A 19374-nucleotide genomic window follows, 5' to 3' on the forward strand; every position below is an offset into this window, starting at 1 on the left:
GACACTTAACACTATCCTGAGAAAATATTTGGTCTGGCAAAAACATGTCAATTCAATACCCAAAACTACCCCTGCCTGAGAGTAGTGGGAGCACAAACTTATTATAGTTCATATTCATAGACCAAAACGCAGGAGTTAGGAGAAAGAAGAGAGAGCGGGTCACTGGTCTACACAATCATACATTGGTTGTTGTAGGATCTAGGGTGGGCACAGAAGCTCGTGTCTGCTTAAATGAGCTGTCAAATGACTGCCATCTCAGGATCTCTGGTGTTTTCACAGGTTAAATGAAAAGACTATATGCAAATTGACAAAGTGTTTATTTTATATTCTGTAGATTTATACAATATAAAAAAAATGTACATTATGATCACAAAAATAACTGCAATAAATACACTTTTCCATGATCAGCCTTAAAAAATAACATTACTGATTTGATGCCACGTTGTTAAAAGTGTCTCTGCTGTATTAACGCTCAAGTGTCTGAAAAGAGACAATCTTCTTCTATCACAACTTACATGTCCCTAAAGTCAGCCCTCCTCTTCGCCATGACAGCAGCCTGTGAGGAGGACCGGGGAAAGAGAGGTGGACCGTTTCAGAGGAACTTCCCTCAGGTGGTCGACTGCGGCCACGCTGGAGCCGCCCGTCTGTCTGTCTGTCTGTGGTCGACAAATGCAGGCGGAGGGAGCTGTGGCAGGTCAGGATGGCTGCTGGGAAGTACCCAGCAGGAAGAGACACAGCACGTTCAGTACCACCAGGATCAGCACCAACCCGACGAGAACCTTCTGCACCCACAGACACGAATTCAGCTTCTGCTCCAGCCGGGAGTTGCAGGCCATCACGCGCATGAGCTAGTGAGATTAGGAAAAAAAAAATTGTTTGTTGTGTGTTGTTTATAGAATTAAGACCTTAAAGAATCATGTAGCCAATCATTAACTGAAAGGATTTAGAGGCAACAGCTTTGCTTAACATACAGACTGCAAGCAAGGAGAAGCGACTATTTCAACTACGTTTAAAAAATACATCCCTGTTGTATTTTGTTTGTTTATTATGTACATAAGCCAAAATGATGGTTTGGTTTTAAGGGAACTTGAGTGCTTTAACTAGTCCCTGGTGAACAACAGTCAAGTGCAGAGTCTTGTTGTCACCTTGAGGTTCTGAGTCAATTGGCAGAGAGAGACACTGAAGTGCTGGGCAGGCACTTGAACTAATGTCTGTCAAGATATTTCGCCAACAACAGCAACAGTTACAGCACGCGATGACTACTAAAACCACAAATCATCAATTATTCTTTCGAAATGTTGGAAAGTGTTTTTCTTGACATTGCACAGAGCCAGGCAAACTGTTTACCCTCATTTCCAGTATTTATGATAATCTAGGCTGACTGCCTCACTGTTCCAGCTCTGCAGTTAACACACAGATATGAGTTATATCGATTTTCTTATCCAACTCTCAAGACAGCGAATAAGCTAAAATGCTGAACTATTCCTTTAAGAATGTAAGAAACATGGCACTTGTGCCTCATGCTGTAAACTTAACCCAGATACTGTCCTTAATGATGCTGAATTTGAGTCATCATCCAGTGTCAGGGTGTGGGTGTTTTTAGATTAAACAGTAAAAATACAAAAACTGACTGAATTTTTATTATTTTTTTATTTTAAATGATCCTTTACAAATAATAAGCACTTTAGAGCGACAAAGCTTCTCTTCCACATAACTCACCGCTGTGCTTAATTCCTGCTGTCCATTGCTCCCCATCTCCACAGGGCTGTCCCTGAGAGGACTCACTGTGGGTTTAGAGCCCTCGAGAACATGACAGCGCAATCTGTGGGAAAGTCACGATCTAATGAGTGGAGGCCGTCCGGGTGATATAAGGCCTACAAGTCACAGCTCTAATGAGAACTGCGGTGCAATAGACCATCACAGAGAGTGTACAAATTCTTTCACATATTTACTGACATGGCTCAATAAGACAGCACAAATGGGTACCTGTGTTCCATGATCTTAGTTTTTGGTACTTCTTTCCAGAACTGAGGAAGTTCTTGTGATCCAACATTGTCCATCTCAGCAGCCATAACCAAAAATCTATCCTGTGGAGAGGCTTGAGAACCTGAACAAAACATGAAACAGGGAATAAAGTTATGGCAGCCAATACAATGCTGTTGCTGTTTATCAGTCTTTAGATAGAGGGTTAGATTTTTTCAGTACATATGAAAGAAGAATTTAAATTGATAAACCAAGGCCGCTGATGGACTTGGTTGAGAAACAGCAACAGAGGGGCTGTAAGTGCTAGACATGACAGTATAGAGGAAAAACAAAACACCACAGCATAAAAGCTAAGGGGAAAAAAAGAAACCCTGGAATAGGTAGTGCTGATTCCTCTGAGTTCTATGCGGCATATCATGACCTGCAGCTGACATTTCAACGCTTTGAAGGCTACAAAATGTTTTAACTCGCACAGCGCTGTCAGCTGTCTGACGGTTTGTTTTTGGAAAGATGATTCTTTTATAACTCCTGAAATATGTATGTCAGGTACAGCAAAAGTGGCTTGTTGGAAAGGTAAGAGACCGGACCATTTGATTATTCTGAGGTTCAAGACTCGGAAGTATCTTCTGTGAGAGGAGAAGAGTGCAGAGCTTAAGTGCAGTACCTCCATGTAAAGACACCACTATATCTACTGATGCTCCAGGTTCACAGCTGCTGCTGCTGGGCTTCACTCTGTACTTCTCAGGAGCTGTGGTCCGTACCTGGGAGAACATTAGAGGCATTGTGTGACTGTAAAATATCAGAAAATAGGAATAAAGCCAGACACAGTTTCCCTTGTTTTGTCCAATATTCTTAAACCATTAGAAAGACAATGTACCATCAGTGTTTCCCACACAGACGGCCTGCCGAGGAATATCAACAGCCACCAAAGTTAATTTAGCTGATGATTTTTTTTTGTTTTGCTCTTTGTGCTCTACACTTCTATGGTCCCGCCTGTAAACACTTGTATTGTGATACCACCTCTCCTATTGAATGTAGGCCTTCTTATGCCATTGTCTTGTAGGAGCTTTTAAGTGCACCTGGTTGTTGCAATGTCATTTGGTACCACGCTGGTTTCAGTAGTTTCAAGGCTACATCAGACAACAAGCCTCCTCCACAACTGGCTCTGCTGTTTTTGGCTACAGAGCCTTTTCCCATCTTGCCCCCTTCCTCTGGAATATCCTCCCTGCTGACATTAGACATTCCGACTCTGTTGAGGACTTTAAATCCAAGCTTAAAACCTATGGCTAGGCTTAACCATTAGTTAATCCTCAGTCTTCCATTGCCAAGTCCTTGCAGCGTCCTTTCAGTAAGACTGGTCTCAGTCTCAATGAGTCTCTTAACTTCAGTATTAGAGTTCATGCCTGTCCTGCTGATGAGAAAGCAACAATCCATAACTTTATGCTGTGGTTAAGGACTAATATCTTTTTCCAGGTCATCCCGGTGGAGAGGCAAGACCACTTGGCAACATGTCAGCCTGTTCAGTCATCTTCCTTGGTCATCATTCTTCACTTATTATTTTAACATTTACTTGCATCATATTTCTGTACACGATGCATCTACTTCATCTCCTGTTATTATGCAACATTTTTCCTTACTCTATTCAAGGGTCTAAGGAGAAAGGATGTTGTTCACTGTATAGATTGTGAAGCCCACAGAGGCAACAAGATTGTGATTTTGGGCTACATAAACAAAACTGATTTCCAATTGATTTGATTTGCTAATATGGAATCATGGATAAAAAAATCCCCAAAACAAGGTGTGTTTTTGGGGTGATTTTATAGAACACACTCAACACAGCAGACACAAAGACCACTGTTATGAATGCTCAAATTAGCAGTTGTTCTGTAAACAGATGACACATGCATGTGAGTGCCTTTACACTCACCTTGAAGGCCACTTGATTTTTGGTCACATTGCTCAGGATAATGAGGCTTTTTTTCTCTGTCTCCCCTGAACCAAAGCTGAGCTCCTCTGAAGGGCTGCAGGGTGAGAGAAAAAAACACAGTGTGAGAAACAGGAGCTACTTAAGAAAGCTGCCAGGGTGGAAATCAGAGACTCAGGTCCCAGTCATTTTATGCTATAAAGTGTCTATTTGTGGACTTCAATAGTGATACAACTGCTCGATGCAGACGGGGGTTCCTCTTTCCTTCCCAGCATGCTTTGTTGTTTCTCTACTATGCGTCTTATTAATACGGAATGGTGTGTTACAATTTCTGTGCCTCTTGCAAGATTTTCTTGCAACACTTCCCCTTCCATTACCCTTCTCAACAAGACAGGCAGATAAGAAAGGTAATAATGCACGACCTGCCTTGACTCCCTTATCATACCAGCAGATAAGATGCCTTTTGTGGTACATGTTACTTAACATATTTGTAATTAATCATATTACCAAAAACCAACTGAGAAAATAATATGGAGCTGAATAAATAGCCGATTCATTTATTAGGCGATCAACCTAATTATCAAGTTTGGAGATAGGAGAGTTAACATCTTGTGGTTTATAGATTTCAAGACAGCTTCTACCACAGCCCCTGACTGCATCTGTATGAACCTCTTTCAAAGCCTCTGATGCGCTGCTTATTTTTCACCCATATGGATCTCTTTAAGGCTTCTACTTGGCTCTCAGGCAATTTGAAGAACTTCAAGATATTTTTTAGAAATAAAGTGTCAATATTTTTTAATCATTTAAATGGAGGACAAAAATGTCTTTAGGGAAATCTCAAAAAGGGAAATACTCCCTTTCTGTCTCGTCTTATGTGACTGTAGGGGCCTGGTGATGTCTGTGTTTGATCTTCAGCAGGGTCATCGAGAGAAAGTAAACACACTGGCTTACAAGTCATAGGAGTCACAGTGTATTGGTTGCAGTATTCAAATTCAGACAGTATTTAGATATAATCAGGATTCGTGGCAATTAGCACCGGGTTGTGTGGTGGTGTGGGACGACCCAACGGGTAAAACTCTGCCTGGATTAGCGCGATGTTTCCAGCTTGGGAGCAGCAACTCTTAAAAAGAGACTGTATCCATCCACAAAGAGCTTTCAGTGTCATTTCTCCTTCCCTGCTGATGCAAACTCTGTGCAGCATGTTGTCTGAGGCACCAAGCAAACTAGAAGGCTATATTTATAGTGTCATTTTACGTATTTAGTTTAAACAGCTTGAACAACAATACTGCTGACCAGCAGGTCATGTGATTGGCCATCGCAGCATGATGCCGGGTTTCATTTCTCCCAAAGTTGATTCTGGTTCAGCTTTTCACCACAGGGCCACTGCATATTTTTAGAACAACCCTGCAGCTTAAACGCATTACCCACACTCAAAATTAATGTATGAACTGGAAGTTTTAGCACAACACCTGATTTGGCTTGAATGATGCCACACCATCATCTAAATGGACCAGTGATATTTGCAGATTTGCTTACATTCTATTTTATGTTCTGCAGCTGACCAGCTCTATTCAACAAGCAATGAAAGACATGTTCCAGTTTGTAAGTCACACAGGAAGGAAACTTTAGTTGAAAGTTTAATGTGGTTTGTTGCTCAAAGGCTGTGGCTTTTGTGCTGTGGAGTTGGATGTTGCCCAAGTTTAGTCAGTGATCATCTGCCCATGATAAACTGCTAATGTTACTGCCATATGCAAATATGGTTGCAAATGAGACAAATACACTGGCTGTATGGAAACAGGTTGTTCATTCATGTAAGTTGAAGAACTAATAATACTGTTGCAAATAAATGCAAGAAAAATGCGGGCACCATCATTGAACCAAAAGTATGAAACATAAATTTGATTTCTTATTTTGTCGACGAGGAGGAACACGTTGCATTTCAGTTGGACTTTGAACAGAAAAGATCTGTGATCATATGTCAAAGCTGTGAAATCTTGAGCCAAAGCAAATCCGTGGCCTAAAATTGGAGGCACATAGCCTCGATCTCTGATGCATGCTGCTGCTGTGCACTTGATGAATCTTCTAGCCAATAACGCAACAGTCTAACTTGACTATGAATAGTTTGTAATTTGACATATTCAGCTGCAGTGAACAGTGAACATTTATCGCATTGGGGACTTTAACTCTGCCAAGAAGGAACCAGGAAATGGATTATAATATTTGGTTCACATGTATAAAGCTGCTCATTGATGCGTCATGGACTAAAATTGCTAAGAACAAAGATATAGTTTTTTTTTCCATGCCTTTATGCGCCCTTTCCTCCAGTAAACCAGCTGTAGGGTTTGGCGCTCGCTGGAGCTCAGAGTTAGTCTTCGGGCTCTGGAAACCTTTGGCATACACAAGATCAAAGCCCCCCTATTCCCCTCTAAAGCCCACAGCCTCGAATTAAGACTAACACAGCTCAGAAGCATAATTGCATTTAAGGCTCATTTAAATCTGTTTATCACTATAATTCACAGCCCAGAGCTGTCAAAATCCTCACATCAAAGCCACTACTCTGTAAAAACAGAACTCCATGGACAGTATTCATGAGAACGAGGAGCAGTATCATACAGTGTGTGAATGCACTACAAAGTGTTTACCCTACAACGAGCCAGATCATTGTGTTATTGCTGTACTCCTTAGCAATACAACCCTTTCCAAGTCAAAAGCCTTTGTAAGGCCAATGAATGCTCAATTAAAACTTGTCCTTAAAGTTCAATTGATCATTGGCCACTGCCTCTCGCTGAACTATTGATTGGTAGCTTCCTTAATTCTTGACCACGTGTGACCAGATCAATTAGGCTGTAAAGATACAAACACATCAATAATGGCTTTAGGCTTTGAGCCAATATGTGTGGAGAACATTTTTGTCAATATCTACAAGGCAATTAAATTGTGTCTTTTTTATGTATGGCAACCCAACACACAAACACGCAGTGACCAGTTCACTAGATACACCTAGCCAGGATAGTGCAGTGTTAATACTAAAATAATCTCAAAGTGCACCTGAAAAGTTTTGGGGTGTCTTTTCAAGGCAGAATTTTTTGGAGCAGAGAATGGAATAGGCTTTAAAAAGCAGTGAAGAAGCTTGATTGTGTGCCCATCCAACACTAGCTGGATACAGGTTCTTATACTAGAAATTAGAAATTCCTCTGACACTGCTTAAAATGCTAGCATCAGGACCAGTGAGTACAGGAGTGAGTCTGCACTGATCCGATTCCACCAAATAAATATTTTTTTAGAAACGGGACACTGGTACTTCCCAATAGTGACCAATGCAGGTTTGTGAAACCTAATCAATTTTAATTGCACAAGTATCCAGTATTCAGAAACCATCTTATTTAAGCTCAATCAGGTCCATCCAGGGTCAGTAGTGTAGAGGAAATAAGGCCTATAAAAAGTGCATGACACAGTAAAACCCCACTGGTATTGGACTGGTACTCTCTTCATGTTCAGGCATCAGAACCGGATTCTGGGAGGCAAAATGTTATTGGAACAATTGCAGCACAGTTTGCTCAGGCTGACGTAAAAACCGTCAGTCAAACTCTGGTCCAGACTGAACAACTGGACAAAGACTGTCCCTTTCAAGGGATCGTCTAAGTGACAGAAGATATAAGTTCTACAATGAGTTCCAAAGCTAAACTAAGATGTGTCTGCTGACTGTGAACTATACAGGAAGCACTCATATGAGTTCATTTATTCAAATCATTTGGTAACCATGGTCACATCTGAGCGCCATGCAGGGATTTTCCTTGCTCAAAGCACTGTGTTGATCTTGAACCTTAATCTGTGTACTTTGAGTGCTTTGAAGCCCATAAAAAGGGTGTGACACAATAAAACCCCCTTGTTATTTCTCACAACATGAGGTAGATTTGAAGGTCTAACAATACAAGTAATGCTTGTAATCACAATAAGTTATTCCTTTATGAGCTCTTTGTGGCACCAGAGAACATAATTATACCCAGGAGAGGCACTGAAGGGCCGCATGACCAGCTGTCTGCCACCAGAATTTGATTTCTTCATGTTGTTCCATGTAGCGATGACGACACAAGATGACAGTTGCCAGAACTGTTCAATCACTGATTACCTGTTGGTCTGTATGCTGTTATAGTTTATGCTTCAAAAACAGTGCGAAGAGGAACCTGGCAAGAACTTGTTCATTTCTTTACCCTTTAGTTCTGATCAAAGTAAACAATCTACAGGTGTTGAAGTGCCCAAAGAATTAGAAAATGACACAATCTGGATGCTCCGTGTGAGCATCTGCGCATCTCGAATTTGTTGTGACGATGCCACAATGATCTACAGAATACACCTGTGCATGTGTGGAAAGCATATATGAAAAACAGTATGATCAGAACCACTACATATCCATGGGAAAATGCAGCCGTCTGTACGTGCCTGTTTGGGAGTATATGCGAGGCTCTACACTATTCTTATAGTAGGTACAGTGGTGTTTTGAGCTAGATGCCAACGTCAGCATGTTGACATGTTCATGATGACACAATTACCATGGCTAGCATGTGTGTCATATTGTGTTAGCTGACATTTGATAATCAGCACTTAACAAAAAGCACAACTTAGGCTGATGTGAATGTCAGTAGGTTTGCAATGATTTAGCCATGACTGAAGTTTTGACCTGATGGTGATGATGGATGAAGAGCCAGGGGATCACCAAAGTGATTATATTACATCCTCTGGCAACCATGAATGCCTGTACAAAATTACGAGGCAATCCATCCAATAATTGTCAAGTCACTTCGTTAAAAGCAAAAGATGTAAAAATGCTGGCGATGCTAGATTAAAGTCAAGAGAACACCAGAGTCATTAGGGTTCATCCTCTGGGTAACATGAATGTCTGTACAATTTTTTTACGCAATCAACTGCAAACGTTTTTGAGACACTTCACTAAAATCCAAACAAGTCAGCCTGCCAGTGGTGTTACAGTTAAGTCAAAGGATCCCCAAAGTCGTTAGGTTGCATCCTCTGTTTGTTCAAAACTTGCTTGGATCCAGTGGTTGTGGAGATATTGCAGTCCAGACAAAGTTGTCAACAGATTGACAAACCAACGGAAAAAGGGGAGGTTGTACGCGCATGTAAATTTGCATGGCCCCACAAAGGTTTGTGATGCACAGTCAGGTAAACATGTTGTGTAAATAAAACATTGGCTTTACTAAGGACCCTTTAGGGGACAAGGGTCTCGTCTGTAAGACAATGTGACCACAGTCAGCTGTAACCTACCTGACATCCAGCAGAAGCCCTTTGAAGGTGGTCAGTGGCTTCCTGGCTCCCTTGATCCTGGCGTTCGTGTCTGTTTTATCATTGTCCTCTGCCCTCAAACTGTCTTCCAGGAAATTCACCTGGAACAACAAAGAGCACTTAATTAGAAAAGAGAGTCAGACTACTGATAGTGTAATGATCGACTCTTATCTGGCTCTTCACTGTGAATGAAATGTGTTGACCCTTGCCCTTCATGTGGAAAAAGCTATCAGTTAATGAAGCTCTCATCAGTCATCAGTAATGATGAATAAATGGTTCTTGTGAAATAAGGGTAAAGGGTTATGTTATCAAAATAGGATCTTCCTTGAAAATTGTATTTTTTCTTGTACCGAGAACTCTCGTGATGACTCCTGACCTTTGTTCATAGTAGGATTACAGAACAAGGAACATTGCCATTTGAGGACACAACCTAAGTTACCCACAAACTCATGACTTTTGACAAAACAAAGAACCACGGACCAAAGCAGTTCAACCAGACAGACAAATCATCATCATAATATTCCTCATTCAGGGAGTGTTGTGTTTCACATCCCCAAACTTTGACCCAAATCACACAAGCAAGGCACAAACACGCCGTGACCAGTTCACTAGATACACCTAGCCAGGATAAAGCAGTGTTAATACAACATCACGCAATAAATCTCATAGTGCACCTGAGAAGTTTTGGGGTGTCTTTTCAAGGCAGAATTTTTTGGAGCAGAGAACGGAATAGGCTTTAAAAAGCAGTGTGAAGAAGCTTGATTGTGTGCCCATCCAACACTAGCTGGATACAGGTTCTAATGTTCATAGTAGGATTACAGAACAAGGAACATTGCCATTTGAGGACACAACCTAAGTAACCCACAAACTCATGTCTTTTGACAAAACAAAGAACCACGGACCAAAGCAGTTCAACCAGACAGACAAATCATCATCATAGTATTCCTCATTCAGGGAGTGTTTTGCTTCACATCCCCAAACTTTGACCCAAATCATCAGCAGATGGATCAGAAGACCACACACCAGTTGACAGGATAGAAATTGTGAAACGTCTGCATTAAGGGGTGGATATTATAAAATAAAGCACATGAGCTGGGTAAATGGATGCTTTCACTGTGTTTCCGTTGCCACATATTGTGATGAGAAAGATGGGGAGAGTGAACACATCGTGGGAGGAAGGGGAGGGAAGGGGGGCAAAGGTGAGTGTACTCTGCATGTGATGGGAACATTTGTGACTCAGAGGGGAAGTGTGTCATTTGCTGTGATAAGCAACATAATATGTCATCTTAATTTAATGGCTGACTGTCATGCAACTGCCACAATGAAGACATCAAGAGATAATCAGCTGCTGATGAAATGTCTCTATTTATTAGTCATTTTGAATAGAAAGCTCAACACAAGTAGGTAATAATGGGGGTAGAAAAAAACAGTAAAACATGCTTGAGTATTAAATAAAACAAAACTTTGAAATAGTAGGCAGTTTTTATAATCAAAAGTACAGTGTTTTAGTGAAAATCATTGGCTTTGGTTTTGCCATATCAATTCATACAAAATTTCATTTTAGATTTACAAAAGGACAAAACAAATGTATTCTAAGAATCAAACTGATTAAATCAAATCAATTACACTATAATGATCATGCACAAAGAAATAAAATAAACCATAATAAAAAAACATCTAAAGTTAGTGAATTTGACCATGATTTTGACACATTCTGTGTAAGATATGAAATTCAAAGGCACTGAAAAAACATTCATCGAAGATCATCACTGAAATGTTCCTAAATGGAAGGATTAGTGAAATGCTCATTAAAAAAGGAGTGTTTACTGGTTATATACAGTACATAAAAAACAAGATGCATATTTAGCACCCTCCAGAGTCACAGACCCAGTAAAGGATAATCTTACAGGACAAGGCACAGAGGGCTTTTGTTTAAAATTCCCTCAAACGGCAAGCATGTCAAAGATGTAGTGCTGAGGGGTTAATAACTTAATCTACAATATTAAAATGGTAATTAGTTGTTTTTAATCTGAGGTTAGAAGATAAGGCTGTTACAGCAGCAGTGACAGTACTAGCTCTTTTTCCTCGAGCTGATAATAAGGTGAAATGTGTCTCGCTTGGTTCAGTGTTTGCATGATATTGTGCAAAAGCTAGGCTACAGCATGTAGCCTACATCCCTTGAGAACAACGTCAGAAATGTTGTGGTCTTTACACAGTGCAATACAATTTAGGAGGGTTAAATTAGAATGTGAGGATCCAGGGCAGGTCAAGGGGCGGTGATGACATCAGTCGACTGGGAGGGAGGTGCGCTCACTATAATTTCGGAGACTCGTGAGTACACCTGCCTTTCCAGCCTGTAGAAATCTTCCGGACTCTGAGCTCCGTGTGTGAGATGGGGTGTGATCTTAACACTGCCTTACCACCACCAGCCCTTGTTTCAAAACAGAGAGAGAGGCAATTAGCTTATCAGGTTGTCAGCGCAGTGCTGCATGGAACCCATTGGAATTCAGGTGGGGATGGGTGGTGGCAGGGGATGGGTGGGGAGGGGAGGGGAGTCTTGTTTATTTGGGCAAACAGCAGAGAGATGAGCACAAGTAACGTGGAATGCGTTCAGACTGGCTCGAAGTGCTGAGAAGCTGGTATATTAATGTCTGATGAGTTGATTTCACTTTGCAAGCAGGAGTACTGAAGATTTTAAAACATATCAATTAACCTGTCATGACAACTACAAATTTCACATTAGTGTTCATTTCTAAAAGGGGCAATATGCAGTTTTGGGGAAGAACAATATTAATGAGGTAATAATATAAACTGAACACATAACTGATTAAACAAGCTGTTCTCAAAGGAGAATAAGGTCCACAGAGCACTGTTTGAAGCTAATAAGGTGGCAGGATCCACTAAATATAAACAATGTAAAACAGTATGAAACTGTGTTGTCCTTTAAGGTGAGTTTGTTATTCAGTTTATTCAGTCATGACAACAAAACAAGAGTTTGTTAAGTTTCTGTAGGCATACCATAAGCAGTAAATGAAGATATTAGTCCTCTTTATTAAAAATGTCTTCCCCAAAACTATATAATGCAACCGTTTAACCTCTCTCAACATTTTCTTTCTTTGTACTGTATCTGCTTTAGATGTTTTCATTTGTTTTTGCTCAATATCTAACAGAAAGCCTTGAATGTGCGCCAGGCTAAAGGGCGAGGTTTGTAAAGTTTCCAAGTTTCCCTTGGTAATAATGACTGTGCATAACCGTCCACCAGTGGCATTTTCAGAAGCCACATGAATAACCGTCATTTTATTTCCCTTTAAAATTCAAGCCTGGTGTTAACCAGAGAGAACTGTTTCACTGTTTTCCTCTCACCATTAAAATTCATTAGTATTTGTAGTCAGACATTTTCCCACACTTACCATTGTAACATACTCACTGTGTATGTGTCATAACAGAGTGGCTGTTTAACTAGTTTCTCGGGCAAACCTGAAAAACCTTGCCCTTTTCTGCAGAGCTGACTCAAATGTTTTGGTTTGCAACACCTTAGAAAACTACAGTGCTTGTTACAACATTGGGTTTCGCATCTGGAGATGAATTTAAGCCATGAACGCTCTAATAGGGAGCTTTGCACCTTTTTCCAGGGTTATATGGACAAGTTTAGGCCAGTCACACTAAAAATAAACCATAAGTGAGTGCGAGTTGCAGCCAAGTTTGTATTTTACAGTAAGAGCATTAACAAACTCCGAACTTGTGCCTGTAGATTATTACTGAGGCTAACAATTGAATGATTTGCATATCTCTGCTTTGTGAATCTAAATCTGTTGTGCATGACGAATGTGGTGTTTATTAACAATGGGAGCACTGTTTGTTTGTTGGGGCTTAGGAGGCTCAGGGGAGTAGCTTTGGGTGACGCAGCGCAGCTATGTCTCTCTCTGCCGTGTCCTATAGGCAGCGGGCGACAAGAAACAGTTTCTTTAAACTACAGCACAGTTATGTCCTCACATCAAATGTAGGCCAAGTCTGCAGCATCCCTGCTGTGACAGCAAAACAACAAGATATCTGAAAATAACAGCTGCAACACTAAATAACATCATACACACAAGTCTTCAATAGTCATGCCCTGATCGCGGGCATATCCTGAGATGCCCTCTGTCTATTTCCCTGCAGGCTTTCTCTGCATGCTGCTTGCCAGAAAAGACGCTAAAAAGATTATTAAGCCAGGACTGGATGGTCCTGTAGGGAGTGAGTAGAATATGACATAAGCTGCAGCTTTGACAGCATGTAGGTAGCATTTCATGACACCACAGTGAGAAGGAGGCTCACGGTCGCTGTAGGCATACTCAAAGATGAAGCCTGTGGGGCGTCTCAGTGATGGTGCTCCACTGGGGCTGCATGCTGCTGTTTGGCGGGAATATGAATCTAGCTACAGCAGGGAAGAGCTTAAATGACTGATTTTACAACCTCTGCGGACCATACAAGGAGCTGAGAGGATGAGAGGCAGAGTGCTGGCTGTGATGCACTGGATTTGTTGGCGGGATTTAACTGTGGCCAAAGATGTTACGAGTCACCTTCACATAGACAATAAGCAAGAGCTTAACGAAAAACGAAATCAGGGCATTACTTGCCACTTAATTCACAGCCGTCTCCACAGAGCGGTCTGATTACATGCGGTTATCTCAAGCTCTTAACTTAAAGAACATGAGTGAAAGAAGAAACAGTCTAAATGTCTGACCATAGGACATCTTATTTGACTAATTCCAGAATCAGAACAGACCATGACTCAATCACCACTGAGGGTAGCTACACTGACGACAACAAAAACACTAGCATTGTAAACTCTATTGATTTTAACGCATTCATTTGCCAACCTTATTCAAATATAACAATTACTAATCTTTAGTCAGATGGACAATAAGATCAAAGAAGAAGTCCCTGGTACACTTTGTGGAGCCTTACAAAAACACACAAGGAGCAGTTCTGGTTTATATTGTAGAGATTAAATAGTGAAGACGTGCTTTCTGAAAGGATTGATAATAATCAAAAACAAACCCGGAAGACAATGTACCTTTTTGGGTTTTACAGCAACCTCAGTTGAGTTGAAGCTGGACTCAAGTCCATCCTTGCCCTCTGGTTCACCCTCTTTGCTCTCCGCCTCGTCCTCGCTAACAATGGGTCCATTGTCACAGATGGGTGTTTGGAAGTCGTCATCAGGGAGAGGTGGGTAGCTATATCTGAAGGGGTCCTGCATGGTAGCCAGATAAGTCGTATCAATGAACACATTTTTTTTTCCAAGCGTGTACATCAATTTAAGATGAGGCTGACACATTCAATGTCTTCAATGAGTAAACAAAGTCCCATGACTTGCATATGAATAAATATAAGTGTAATCAGGGGGAATTCTGATAAATAATAGAACTAATGTTTTTTAGATTATCATTTACCATTTAATACTGAAGTGATGAATTATACATTATTTTCAACTGAACAGCTGTGACCTGACAAACCTTTATTTCACAAGGGACAGTGTCAACAACCAAAGCAATAAATCAATATTAAGTATTTAATCACTGAGCAGGTAGCTGTTTATCGGGCTACGAAGACTTCTGAGGCAGTTACTTTGCATAAATTGCTAAATGTTTTCGCACACTTGTTTGATTGAGTTCATATACAGAAAGACATAACAACGTACCGTTCCACCCATGTGAGGTGGCAGGTACTCGAGGCCGATGAACGTCGGGATCTCAGATTTGGTTGCAAACTTCAGCTTGCTGATCGCCTCAGGACCCAGCCACGACTTCACAATCTTCCACGCAGCTGAAATAGAGACATGTTTATGCTCAAGATGTCAGAAACACTTTGTGTGAAAGTTTGTGCGGACCGGTTAGAGAGGGCATGCTCATTCTTACCATTCATGATCCAAGGCATATCCACGATGATCATTTTGGCTAAAATGATACAAAGAGGAAGTTTATCATGTTAAAAAAAAAAAATCCCAGATTTAGCGTGAAAGTATAAGTATATTTAAGTATAAAGCTATGTGAATGAATAAAAGATATGTGAATGTGTATTAATATTTGATATGCTTTTATAACAATGTCTGTTTGGGACTTACATAAAAACTTAGGATAATACACTTTGAAGCAGTTGATAATGTACCTGACGAACTCCATGTCCTGAAACACAAAGTGGGAGAAAACACTGACGTAAACAGCAGAACCACACAGTTAATGCTCCCCTCAGCTACAAAAGATGCTTTATGGGTTTCAACAGGGAGAATGTTTGTTCACTCTTAACCACTTCTAGATCTGTAGTGACCTACTTCACAGAACATGAAAATTCATTATAAGCACCTTTCAATGACTCCTCACTCAATCCCCCTCAAACAACCTGAGGATGTTATCTCGCCATACTTTTAAATTGCTGTTTTGCCACCATTTGATTGCACCACCTACATCTAACAGAATTTATCATATCAAAGCAATGATCTTCATAAAAACAAGTTGAAGAGTTGAACGCATCTTCTCCACGTATGTAATAACATGGCTCCTATTCAGTCATTTTAGTTTGGTGTGCTACAAAAATCATGCATGGCTAACAGAGGGAATACATGCTATAAATCACTTTTTTGCCTCAGGAAAATGATAAATGCTTGTTTTCTTACTGCTTTACATTAATCACAATCATCAGACATCAGCCGATACGTCAATAGATAAAGCCCCTGTACCCTGGCCAGGCTCCATAATTGGCTAGAAGCCTTATTGCTATGCAGGAGACTCACTCCCCGGCCTTAATGGGATCACACTGGCTACTGCTGCACCAGCACGTACTGTGGTTCAACAAGCCTCCATAAGGCTGCTTTCCAATATGCTTTTCTAATCTACTCATTTCATATTCAAGTTGCACAGTTATTTATCCCCCTTTGCCTTGCTTATGTTGGTTTATTTATATTTAATTGAACCATTTCTCCAGGAGAGAGCCCAGCCGATGAAACACCCTGGCTGACAGAGAGCTTCATCAAGGACCTAACGCCTGCGACACACAGCGAGTCTTGCGGATTAAGACAGTCCACTCGATTTGACCAATGGGATTTAAAGGTTGCTTTAATCTCCAAAGTGTAAAACCATTGAGGAGCATCAGTCCCTGCAAAACCACAGCTCAAACGGCAAGAAATGTGAGGATACTCCACAGCCTTTAAGTGACAGGCAAAGCCAGGAAACGCTCTCTTTCTGACATTAGAGTGAGCTTACTTAACAGAGAGCGAGAAAAACAATGCAAAGTAAATTATACTGAAGACCTGGATATAACTAGAGCTACAATGGTTAGTCAATTTCTGTGTCATTAAATTGATCACCAGCTATTTTGACATTTGGTTTGAATATTTTATACATATATGAATATTTTAAGAAAAAAGAAGTAGAGATTCTGTTTCCAGCTGCTTAGATGTTAATATTAAAAGCCAAAATCAAACTGGCTGATTATAGCATGACACACAAACAAAAAAGGGAGTGAAGTGTTTCCTTTAAAACACCATCATCAAGGACTTACTATATTGCTGAGGCCAGACTCTGACATGTCAAACACCACAGTGAGTGGCATCCCAGGTTCTTTCTTTGCATACCGCTCCAGCCAGAAAGCAACGTACTTCTTCTTGTCCAATATTGTTTTTGCATCCTTCACATGCAGCTTTACTTTGAACCAGACTAAACAAAGTAAACAGAGAAAGTGATTAAAAATGTATTAGTAGTTTTGTGTTTGTTGTAGAATTTCAGTAAGAGACTTACTCTTAATGCAGCACACATCTCTGACAGTGTATAAAACTGTATCCAATAAGACTTTGTACAATGGTAACAGAGGATGTACATACAGAGCTTGTTGCCCTCTTTGTCATAGCCATGGAGGAAGACAGCACCAGTCTCGAACATCCATCTGGGAATGGTGCTCTCACTGAGATCTAAAATACACAAGCACACACACAATTAAACTGTTAACTGTTCTTTGGAATCTAACTATTAGCCCTGTAGGGTCCCTCAAGATTTCTAAAAACTGGTTTAAACCTTAAATAAACTTCTAAAATGGAATTTAAAAAATCTTGAATTACTTTTTTTCCTGATTGCATGAATTTTCATGATGTCTTAGCAACACTACGTGAGACCATCCCGCCCTATTTCTGGAGATGAGTGACCATCAGCACAAATAGAACTGGTCAAAAGCAGCTGCAACTGTATAAAACATGTGATGAATCATAACTGTAAAGCTATACAGTACTTTCCTGAGTTTCTGGAGGAAGTCATTCTCTATCCATTATTCAACACTTTTACAGAATCTGCTGAGGATCCCAGTTCCCCTAAAACGTGAAACTGCTTGCGTTGACAGTAAATAACAAACTTGTCATCAATCCAGGTCAAGAAACTGAAAAAAAGAACTTACAACATATGGCCCACGGATACTAATGACTTGAATAAATCAAGTTTCCTAGAAACAACTGTTTGACAAATTGAATTTGCTGAATTAAAGACTAGCAAACACCATCAGAAAATTCCTCAGAAAACAGGAACACTAGGTATTGTCCTCGAGGGTAGCGTGTGCCTGGAGAGATGGGTGTTTATCACACAACGGCACTCTGTTTTGGGTTCAGGCCAGAGCAGCACAAAGACAACAACTGATCTGTGGCGCAAGCTTGCAAACATCCGATTAGGCCAATGTAAACATTTCTGCTTTTAGGTAGACAGGATACTGAACCTGAACTGAAATTGTGCCTGTATTGCACATTTACAAAACAGAATTATCTTGTTAACTTCTCTGTTCATGAATTAAACCTACATTTTATTTAGGCAATGTGACAATATTTAACATTTGCAAATGTTGGCATCATTAAATGCATTAAAAAAAGGGTTAGCAACATAAGAAATTTGAAATAAGATATTGTTTGCTATCAGTTTAGTGTCATAAAGGAAGTCCAGCCCCACTTTTGGTCAATGTGAAATTAACAAATTCTCAGCGTGACTTCCTACCATTCACACCAAACTCTTTCCTCCACTGAAAACTCTCATCAATCATTTTCAAGGCATCATCGACAACATAAATTCTCCATGTCAGGTAGCCTTCCACGACAGCATCATCCTGTAGAAGCCTCTCCACATCTCTGGAGTCGTATTTATCCGTTGAGTCTGTAAACAAACATGACACAAAAGGCCGAATCACATGGCGTTCAAATTCAAAGAGGTCAAGTATCACTTTCAAGTTCAACCACTGACTTTTAAAGACACACTGTTAAAGCGTCAAAAATCACATTGAGCTTCAGATTCAAATAAACTCCACCTGAGGCAATAACATTGTACCCACACAGGCTATATTAGTCTAAAATAGTACATGTGGCAATACTGAGCTAAAGCTAGCTAGTTATCTGCTGGAGCTTATCTGGGCTCTCAGCATTTAGGTCATGATGACATCAACATGACAAAGTAAAGTAACGGCTCGCTGTAACAAGTGCACAGCTAACCTACAATATCTGAATGTACCCGGCTGATGATAACACCAAATAAATGCTAAAGGAAGTGAGTGCTTATGGAGAAAGTTAATGTCAGCTTATACAAAATAACTGTTAACGTTACCTTGGAGGAACTCATTCTTAAATCTCTGTCTCGTCTCCTCAATTTTCTTCTCAAGATCCTGTCAAAAGAGTTCGCTCCGGTTAGACATGTCTTTCATTTCGACATATAAACGTATACAAACAGCTCAAATGCACTCTAATGCACTCTACAATACCTGCGCTCCTTCGTGGTGTTCAATTTCAGCCATATTCAACTGTGCCCGAGTTTCCTTCTCTGTTAGTTCCTTGTTGAGCTAGCTAGTTAAGCTAACGTTTAGCTGGAGGAATCAGTGCGAACTGTGCAACTGACGTCCCGGCGATGCCATTTTGGATCCAGCCGTGGCCACACCTCTCCGTTTGTTGTTTGTTTGAACCGACATTAGCTGAGGAAGTGTTGGCTTCTATTCAAGATTAAATACAGAGGCGTTTATCTAATCATTCACATAACTTGATTCGTTCAAAAATGACAAGCGGGCTTAACACTTCCTCTTAATGTCGTCAACTCACTACTGTTTACCAGCTCTCACCCACAATGCACTCGGGCTGACAGGAAGCGTTTGACTTCAGTTGGCGCGCCGCTACGAGCGTC

General features: G+C 40.5%; 1 protein-coding gene across 1 annotated transcript; it reads right to left on the reverse strand.

Annotated features, from left to right (window-relative positions):
• Window positions 1-298: 298 nt before the first annotated feature.
• On the reverse strand, window positions 299-19104 carry mospd2 (motile sperm domain containing 2). The gene is made up of 15 exons (XM_037108810.1): window positions 18962-19104; window positions 18808-18865; window positions 18208-18363; window positions 17061-17147; window positions 16742-16896; window positions 15309-15369; window positions 15103-15141; window positions 14886-15010; window positions 14262-14438; window positions 9188-9306; window positions 3911-4004; window positions 2648-2744; window positions 1987-2107; window positions 1720-1822; window positions 299-848 (listed from the first exon to the last, which is right to left on the reverse strand). Exons 1-15 carry the CDS (start codon window positions 18992-18994, stop codon window positions 696-698), a joined length of 1578 nt encoding a protein of 525 aa, XP_036964705.1. The 5' UTR covers window positions 18995-19104; the 3' UTR covers window positions 299-695.
• Between the last annotated feature and the right edge of the window lie 270 nt (window positions 19105-19374).

This window comes from Acanthopagrus latus, chromosome 9, assembly GCF_904848185.1.
Source record: "Acanthopagrus latus isolate v.2019 chromosome 9, fAcaLat1.1, whole genome shotgun sequence".
Classification (NCBI taxonomy): domain Eukaryota; kingdom Metazoa; phylum Chordata; class Actinopteri; order Spariformes; family Sparidae; genus Acanthopagrus; species Acanthopagrus latus.

Excerpts from the sequence above, each read along its gene's own strand:
- mospd2 (XM_037108810.1), bottom strand. The coding sequence starts at position 18,994 with ATGGCTGAAATTGAACACCACGAAGGAGCGCAG. Across the intron at positions 15,011-15,102 it reads TATGCCTTGGATCATGAATG|CTGCGTGGAAGATTGTGAAG; the intron begins GTAAGAATGAGC and ends TCTCTATTTCAG. Across the intron at positions 4,005-9,187 it reads GGGCTTCTGCTGGATGTCAG|CCCTTCAGAGGAGCTCAGCT; the intron begins GTAGGTTACAGC and ends CTCACCCTGCAG.